Genomic DNA, 9,923 nt, shown 5'->3' with positions numbered 1-9,923 from the left:
AAATTCAATGCGGAAATCAAAATATGATTTTCGATTTTTACCATAAATACACTTTACATATCTAGATTGAGTGAGGTGACCTTTTTGTTTTTCAGAGATTTTGACAAAAAAAGGTAATTTGTAATGCATTATATCTCCTATATTCTTTTATTTTTTCTTATTTGAGTTTCACTCACCACCTTTTGATATTTTTATTTGAATTGCAGCCTGGGATAAACTCTCCTCTATAGCATGTCTCATTTTTTTGCTAGTGTCCCAGGTAGATGGGGTTTTTTTTTCTTTACTTCTGCTATAAAAGGTATGTTTTTGCAAGCTTTTTTTTTTTTTTTGATTAGAGTTCCTATTTTTTCAGGTAGAAAATGTGCATTGATTATTCTTGCTTTACAGGAGCCTGAAAAGTATTGCACCCGGGATCAAGCAGATCACAGGTGCAATGTCAGGCTCCTAAAAACGTTCTCCCTCCAGCTTTCTACTTGAATCGCTGTGATTCTACTTGAAATCTGGGAGGTTATGTTAATGGACTATGAGCGTGCTGACCAACATGCTCACAGTCCTTTGAAACTGAAAGGCATTGTGGCAGACGGGACTTGTAGTTTATTTATTCACAAATCACTGTGAATGAAAAATTGTGACTGTGCAAGTTGAACCCCTGCTTAGCTGATTTTAAATATGACATTGGCTTTGGGGAAAAAGAACCCCCTCACCCGCTTTCACAAGGAAAGAGGTGTTAACCATGTTACACCCTAAATACAGGTGTAACCTATTCCAGCAGGTGAACCGAGTCTTTAACTCTGTTTGAGCTGGTCTCTACGTGGCCTTTTTCTTAGCCTAGCTTTGAAGTGCTGTACCCAGATCCCACTGGACTGGATGTCACAGGGCTTGCCTGGAAGTGATGTTTCGCCTTGGGAACTTTCCACGCCTTAATCTGGTAATAAATTAGCCACAGACCTCTTTCCAGGACCGGAGCCATTGACATTGCCTCTGTGCTACCCATTTCTCTAAAAACTCACTCAATAAGAGGCTGATGAAACTGAACACCTGGAACCAACTAACTATCTTCACCTCTGGGTGCCTTCAATCTTTACACTTTATACTGGTTTTACAGTTGTAGTGGTTTAAGCTGTAGGAGTGAATGCTGACACCATCTATTGGATATGTACTCTTTCCCCATCATTCAGTGTTGAGGGCGTATCGCACTTCTGCCATTCTTGCTTGCAAAAGAGCCATGTGTAATGCTGTTTTCTGGTATGTTCCTACTGCCCATCTACAGTGGCTTTGGTCACCTCTGGCCTTGAGATCTTCATTGGCTACCTGTTGCCTGAGACCTTGCCTTGTATTATGAACATATTGAATCACCTCTATTTGGTCGCAACAGGTCTATATCTAGATACAGGGAACAGTTCCGCTGCAATGGGTGTCTCTAGCTCGCATTCTCTTAAATCTGCGCTCAAACCAAAAAAGTTTTCTTTGCCGGCTTTCCCTACACTGCAAGGATTAAATGCTTGCTTATGCCACTAAAAAGGACTTCTTACCTAATCCCTCACTCCCACAGTCTCCCTCTATGCTATAAGATCATCCACCTAAGTATCTTTTTTAAGGCATTTCAGCAGTCACAGACCTTGATGTCATCAAGTATAATGCAGGGCCAATAGGACTCTATAGGCAGCTTCAATTGTTCAGAATCACTTGCTGAAAAATAAACTATGGCAAAGTTTTAGAGACTGTGCAAACACTAATGCACCTAAAATCTGTACTTTGTTCACTTGGCTAGATAGTTTACTATGTATTGATACATATAGTGTATCTCTAGTTCTGTGCTTTTTTTTTTTTTTTTTTTTTGGAATAACTCATTAAGGAACTGATTTGAATCCCTAAAGGGACTTTTAGTATATGCTGCTTCTGTGATAGCACCAAAGTTATCAATAGGTGTGCTAGGAGACTATGACTTGCTCTAGCAATCCTCAGCAAAGGTCTTTAAACAGACTTGTATAGGCAGATGCTACTGCATGACTAGTTCTCTTGGTAAAAGGTGATTACTAAGAGAACTTTGTTCTCTAGTGCCTATTGAACTGCACAACCATTTTTAGACTCTGCTACACAATTGCCGTTACAAGAAAGTAAAAGTAACCCCCTGTTCACATTGACTGTGGCATTGAAATTGTGCGACTTCATCTGAATCTGCACAATTTCAAAGCTGCATATCGGTGCCACATCGAGTGTGACTTGAAAGACATCTGTGTAGCTTCATGCACAGCTGTTTTATTCAAGTTGCACCTAAAATCGCCAAAAGTAGTGCAGGAACTACTTTTTCAAATCTATGCGGCACCGCAAAATCGGCATCGCACCAATTTGAACACTGTCATTGCCGGCAATAGGGAGCGACTTGTCATGCGATTTGGACTTTAAAATTACATGACAAATCGCTCCTATGTGAACGGGGGCTAAGACTATAAAAATGGAGTACAATGACTCCAATTTGAATCTGAAATAATGAACCAGTAAAAATGCCTTGACTATAGGAAGGAGGGTATTCTGTTTTCTGCTTATAGTGTCTTTTGTGATCTTTCTTTTTGCTTTTTTCTCCACAGATTTTTCTACTTGTATCACTTTGCATTTTATGCCTACCACTACCGCTTCAATGGACAGTACAGCAGCCTGGCACTTGTGACATCCTGGCTTTTCATCCAGGTAAAAGACGACATTCAGCTTTCACAGCCAGTACACACTACATACAGTCCTACCTTGGAAAGTCCTACCTAAAGGCTAAGTTCACCTTTTTGTTTTAAATTCCAGATTCCCTATGTACCAATATAGCATTAATGTGCTTATTTTGCAAAAACTAAAACCACTTTCCATTTAATTCTACACCGGCTTACCTCACTTTCTTCACAGCTGTTTAAAAACACTGCTCTTGTTACATCTGCTTTACTTCCTGGACAGACTTTAGGTCAGGAGTTTTCAAACTATGGCCCTCCAGCTGTTCAGGAACTACAATTCCCATCATGCCTAGTCGTGTCTGTGAATGTCAGAGTTTTACAATGTCTCATGGGATGTGTATTTCCGCAATAGCTGGAGTGCCGTAGTTTGAGGATCCCTGCTTTAGGTCATACAGGAAGGAGTTGAGGGTGGATGATGCAGGGTGTGTGCTAATGAGATCAGCTAGTCATCTCCCTCCTGTGTTATGTGCTAATGTCTAAATAATATAAAATAGCTGCGCTATGCACCACTTGGCTAAAATTTATATAACACTCAGTAAATAAATTACATAAATGAAATAAATCTGTGAAAAGCAGCTACACAAAATGACCCTGAAAAAATCATAAAGTATAAAAAGTGTAAAATTGTAGCGCTTAAAACTATTACTGCTCAATACATGGTGATATCTGGTAAGGGTATTTAAGATACCTCTCTTGGTGGTGGTCTGTGTCATGTGGCCTTTGAAGGGAGGAAGGACTGTGTACTATAGTTTCCATCCACACGTGGTTATCCAGCACTTGGATTGATCTTAAGCACTGTTCCTCTTAATCATATGGACTTTCTAATAATAGTTTTAAGCGCTGCAATTTTACACTTTATGTGCTAATGTCTGTCCAGTAAGTAAGGCAGACGTAACCAGAGCAGTGTTTTTAAACGGCGAATTCATGGAAAGCTGTTTTTATTTTTGCAAAACAAGTACATTATTCCTATATTGGGAAGTAAAGAAGCTGGAATTTGGAGAAAAAAAAAAGGTGAACAAAGGGTAACTTGGCCTTTAAACCACTTCAGCTCCAGAAGGTGTACTACATGGCCAGGTCATTTTTTGCGATATGGCACTGCGTTACTGACAATTGCGTGCTCGTGCGACACTGTACCCAAATATAAAACATGCCCTTTTTTTTCCCCCACATATAGAGCTCTCTTTTGGTGATATTTGATCACCTGCCTTTTTTTTAATTTTTTTATTTTTTTTGCTCTTTAAACAAAAAATAAAACAAAACAATATTTTTTTACTTCCTGCTATAAAACATACCCAATAATATAAAAATAAAAAAATGTAAAAAATAAAATGTCTTCATCAATTTAGGCCTATATGTGCTCTTATTTTTGGTTTAAAAAAAAATAAATAAACCCCACAATAAGCGTATATTGATTAGTTTGGGCAAAGGTTATAGCGTCTACAAACTAAGATTTATGGAATCTTTTTAAAAAAAATTCTCTAGTTATGGCGGCGAACAGCGATTCTTATATATATATATATATATATATATATATATATATATATATATATATATATATATATATATATATATATATATATATATAGTGCCTTGCGAAAGTATTCGGCCCCCTTGAACTTTTCAAACATAAAGATATAAAACTGTAATTTTTTTGTCAGATTTGTCTGTCACAATCTCGCAGTCCCACAAAAAAATAAAAAAAAAAATATATATATATATATATATATATATATATATATATATATATATATATATATATATATATATATATTACAGTGGGTACGGAAAGTATTCAGACCCCCTTAAATTTTTCACTCTTTGTTATATTGCAGCCATTTGCTAAAACCATTTAAGTTCATTCTTCTTCCTCATGAATGTACACATAGCACCCCATACTGACAGAAAAACACAGAATTGTTGACATTGTTGCAGATTTATTAAAAAAGAAAAACTGAAATATCACATGGTCCTAAGTATTCAGACCCTTTGCTGTGACACTCATATATTTAACTCAGGTGCTTTCCATTTCTTCTGATCATCCTTGAGATGGTTCTACACCTTCATTTGAGTCCAGCTGTGTTTGATTATACTGATTGGACTTGATTAGGAAAGCCACACACCTGTCTATATAAGACCTTCCAGATCACAATGCATGTCAGAGCAAATGAGAATCATGAGGTCAAAGGAACTGCCTGAAGAGCTCAGAGACAGAATTGTGGCAAGGCACAGATCTGGCCAAGGTTACAAAAAGATTTCTGCCGCACTTAAGGTTCCTAAGAGCACAGTGGCCTCCATAATCCTCAAATGGAAGACGTTTGGGACGACCAGAACCCTTCCTAGAGCTGGCCCTCCGGCCAAACTGAGCTATCGGGGGAGAAGAGCCTTGGTGAGAGAGGTAAAGAAGAACCCAAAGATCACTGTGGCTGAGCTCCAGAGATGCAGTCAGGAGATGGGAGAAAGTTGTAGAAAGTCAACCATCACTGCAGCCCTCCACCAGTCGGGGCTTTATGGCAGAGTGGCCCGACGGAAGCCTCTCCTCAGTGTAAGACACATGAAAGCCCGCATGGAGTTTGCTAAAAAAACACCTGAAGGACTCCAAGATGGTGAGAAATAAGATTCTCTGGTCTGATGAGACCAAAATAGAACTTTTTGTCCTTAATTCTAAGCGGTATGTGTGGAGAAAACCAGGCACTGCTCATCACCTGTCCAATACAGTCCCAACAGTGAAGCATGGTGGTGGCAGCATCATGCTGTGGGGGTGTTTTTCAGCTGCAGGGACAGGACGACTGGTTGCAATCGAGGGAAAGATGAATGCGGCCAAGTACAGGGATATCCTGGACAAAAACCTTCTCGAGAGTGCTCTGGACCTCAGACTGGGCCGAAGGTTTACCTTCCAACAAGACAATGACCCTAAGCACACAACTAAAATAACGAAGGAGTGGCTTCACAACAACTCCGTGACTGTTCTTGAATGGCCCAGCCAGAGCCCTGACTTAAACCCAATTGAGCATCTCTGGAGAGACCTAAAAATGGCTGTCCACCAACGTTTACCATCCAACCTGACAGAACTGGAGAGGATCTGCAAGGAGGAATGGCAGAGGATCCCCAAATCCAGGTGTGAAAGACTTGTTGCATTTTTCCCAAAAAGACTCCTGGCTGTATTGGATCAAAAGGGGGCTTCTACTAAATACTGAGCAAAGGGTCTGAATACTTAGGACCATGTGATATTTCAGTTTTTCTTTTTTAATAAATCTGCAACAATGTCAACAATTCTGTGTTTTTCTGTCAGTATGGGGTGCTATGTGTACATTCATGAGGAAGAAGAATGAACTTAAATGATTTTAGCAAATGGCTGCAATATAACAAAGCGTGAAAAAGTTAAGGGGGTCTGAATACTTTCCGTACCCACGGTGTATGTGTGTGTGTGTGTATGTATGTATGTATGTATATATATATATATATATATATATATATATATATATATATATATATATATATATATATATATATATATATATATATAATTTTTTTTTTATTTTTTTTTTTTTGTGGGACTGCGAGATTGCGACGGACAAATCTGACACTGACACTTTTTGTGGACCAGTGACACCAATACATCAGGGCTAATGTTTTGACTGGGGGAACACCAAGATCTATGTTCCTGCTTAGCAGAAACACAGGTTTTTTTTTTTTCATCTCTCCCCTCCCCCCCCCCCTCTGACAGAATGGGCGATCTCCCTTTTTTACATAGGTAGACCGCTGTTCTGCCTCTCTCTGGAACAATCACTGGGTGCTGGCGAACATCGGGTCCGCTGGACCCGGTGATTGGCTCCCGCTGTGTCCAGTAACAGCGGGTCGCCGGCGGCATGCATTTGCTCCCCAAATCCAGAGAAAAGAAAAAAGACGGTCCAGAAGTGCTTAGTAAAGGAACAGTCCAGGAAAAATGAAAGATTAATCCATAAAAAGGATACAGGAGGCACAACTCTCTTTTGTGAAGGCATTGCTGTAATACACTGGCCCACCCCAGCTACAAACATTGCCCTGTTGCTAGTATTCTGGTGTTTTCTGAACACCATTTTTGTCTGTTGTTTTAAAGCCGGCATCTCTAAAAAAACAGACCACGGTCCGAATGCGAACCAAATCACTGTCCCATTTGAACTGCGGCAGTCCCAGCTATCGCTCTGTAATCTTCACAGAGCCGACAGCGGGAAGCAGGGCAGTTCTGTAAGGATGGCGGGAGCTGCCCAAGGTTAACAAGCATGTGATCGCTGCTAGGAAGAAGAGCGGTCCTAGCAACCATTCACGATTATGCAACTGTAGGGAGGGAACTGTAATGTGGGAGGAGCTGAGGACATTTAAGAGGAGAGGTGTGTAGGTTGGGGGAGGCTGAGAAATATATACTGTGGGGGGCGATGAGGACTGCAGTGTGAAGTGGGTTGACGACTGTAATGTGGGGTTGCTAAGGACTGTAGTGGGGGGGGGGGGGGTGGAGAGACTGAGGACAGTAATGTAGGTTGATGATGTAAATATGGGATGAGGACAGTACTGCTGGGGGTGGGGGTGATCAACCTCTGTGATGCCCAGAAGTCTGGTCTTGCCCACCTACAGCTATACCTGACCACACCCCTATGTCCATGGCTCCCCTCCCAGGAACAGCTGGTGATCTTTTCAGAACTGTTTTCATAGATTGTGAAATTGTTGCTTCCATAATGCAAGTATTGGTATAGTAAGCTTCTCATATGGCAGGTTTAGTGCGGCTGGAATACTTTTTTGTATGTGTAATTTTATTCTTTTTTTTTTTTTTTTGTTTGTTTATATTTTCCAGCATTCAATGATCTATTTTTTCCATCACTATGAACTCCCTGCAATCCTCCAGCAGATTCGAATTCAGGAAATGCTCCTTCAGAACCAGCAGGCGGGTCAAAATCAGACAAGCCTTCAAGATAACCTAAATAACAATACTGCATCTGAGCCATCCATTGTAAACCCCCCACCTGCCCCTGGACTTACCCTTCAACCAACTGCATCTAGTTTGGGTGCTGTAGGCGTGATTTTACCTGATGCTAACCCAGGCGTGGGCAGTGCCGAAACCTCACCTATAGAAGTTGGTACATCTGGTATAGCGCCACAGTCTGAAGAGTCAACTCGGGAAGCTGCTTGCAGTGAACCTCCTGAACAAAGTACTGCAGAGGTGACACAGACGGGGGATCCTCCTCCCAGGTTGCCAACTGCTACACCTGGAAACAGCCCCCAGAAACTGATTGAACCCATAGTGGAGAATGGATCCGTTCCCTTAGACTTTAATCCAGGATTTTTAGATACCAGCCACAACAATTTAGAGCAAAGCAATCTCTCATCAGGACCGCTAACAGAAGCTAGTGCTCCACAGCCAAATGCACATGATACAGAGCATATTGCTGTGGACTCCTGAACCGAGTCTCTGTCCGAAATATTCTTTTCATACAACCTTCATATGGGGGACTAGGATAAATGTACTTCCCCCTAGCAAGGAGCTGTATGGAAGATTTATTCCTCTGCTATTGGAGTCAGGGGCCTGCTGCACATTCAGTCCAGTGCATGCGTGTGTTGGTGTACACGCACTCAAACTTGACTGCATTTGCTTTAGTTTCATTTTTATTCTGTCGTTAAGCTAAATGCCACAAAAAAGTCTAAATCTGGAATAATACAGCTGCATAATAGAGCAGGGGTAATGTTTCCCTAACATTTTAATGTAGGGTATTTTGTGGGCATATATGTTGTGCACTCTCTTCCCTACCTATGAATGTTAAACTGCTAATCTATGATCGGTCATCAGTCATCAGTCATATTTCATAAAATATATATTACTTGATCCACTGCTGTTTAATTTTTTTTATAACAGAAAATATTAGATTATCCCGCAATAGAAAGGCAAAACATGGGTGATCTAGAATTTTTAAAGATTGGATTCAAAGTCTGATGTTTTAATATCTACATCCACGTATTCCCTGCTTACAGTTCTATGGAATGTAAGTGTGTAAGTAAGGAGAAGTGTATTTGCAGAGTTCAAATAAGTTATCCCATGTAGTCTGGAGAGCTGGTTGTAACACCCACTTGTGTACAACTTATTTATGTATATGTGCCTTTTTATCTGTGGCTGCAGACCAGGTCTGCTGTTTAACTGTGAAGCATAGCAAAGTGTCAGTGTTGGCCAGGACAACAAATCAGATCTTTAATTTTCTAACCATCACCACAACAATTATAGCAGGAATTTGGATAATTTTGGCAACCGTTGCAGTTTGCTTTCTTCCAGTTCCATAAATCATCCTAAATGTATGAAATATGTTTTTCTCGTATCTTGCACTTTTTGTATAAATCTATAAGATGCTGTGTATGTTAGTGTATACTTACATGCACTTGTTTATGTGCTATAGAAAAGACTATATAAAACAAACATACTGGCTTGCTGCAGACTATAGCTGTATTCATAATAGCAGATTAGCAGTTCTGATAATATCCGTATGCATAGTTATGCAGATTTGACATGGGGCCAAAATGAGTTTTTCTGCCCTTAACACTGCCAATTTGGCAGAACTTTGAACACTAAGAAAAAATTTGTGGAGTGTAAAGTCCACCTCCTTTCTCCCTGCAAAAAAAGCTGCCATCTCAACTGTCAAGGGCACAAAATTGGGAGAGAATTTGTCCTATTCATATTGGGAGCTGCTTATAGCAATGGTTATAATTTCTTCAAAAAGCAACTTTAATAAAAGCCTTCATGAGTAATTTGTGATTTAGGATTCGCACGTGACTGTAGTAACACCAATATTTTATTGTCTTTCTTCTGATATGTCATTGAATAGTTTGTTATTAATTTATAATCAGGACACAATGGGATGTCGACCTTTTATGTACCTTTCTAGTCTTAAAATTTTCTGTATTTTGTCCCTTATTGCTGCAGTTTTTTTGGCCCAGTGCAATATTGTAATTAAGCCAAAAATAAGATCCCTGAAGAAATATTTAATTTATGCAAATTAGTCACACTGTGCTTATGTTGCTTTCGTTACCAAGAGTAATTTGACATATGATATGTAAACTAAAGTACATTTTACTTTGGGGTCACAAATATAATTCAAGCCCAGCTCCACCATTCCCCCCCCCCCCTTTTTTTTTTTTCTTTATGTTCTGGTTAGGTTAAAGTCTTGCTGGCTATATGGTATGCAACATTCT

At 39.8% G+C, this 9,923-nt stretch overlaps 1 protein-coding gene across 3 annotated transcripts in view; it reads left to right on the top strand.

Annotated features, from left to right (window-relative positions):
- Nucleotides 1-8,391, top strand: part of TMEM259 (transmembrane protein 259) — a 59,051-nt gene extending 50,660 nt beyond the window's left edge. For all 3 annotated transcript variants that reach the window (XM_082243321.1, XM_082243322.1, XM_082243320.1), the window contains 2 exons: nt 2,589-2,688; nt 7,543-8,391. In XM_082243321.1, the coding sequence (XP_082099447.1) occupies nt 2,589-2,688; nt 7,543-8,148 (706 nt within the window). In that variant the 3' untranslated portion in view covers nt 8,149-8,391. The remainder of the gene's footprint in view (nt 1-2,588; nt 2,689-7,542) is intronic.
- The last annotated feature ends 1,532 nt before the right edge of the window (nt 8,392-9,923 follow it).

Source organism: Pelophylax lessonae (genome assembly GCF_965119305.1).
Source record: "Pelophylax lessonae genome assembly, chromosome: 1".
NCBI lineage: Eukaryota > Metazoa > Chordata > Amphibia > Anura > Ranidae > Pelophylax > Pelophylax lessonae.
The sequence above is the reverse complement of the archived record's forward strand: the minus strand, read 5'-3'. Positions and strand labels throughout refer to the sequence as shown.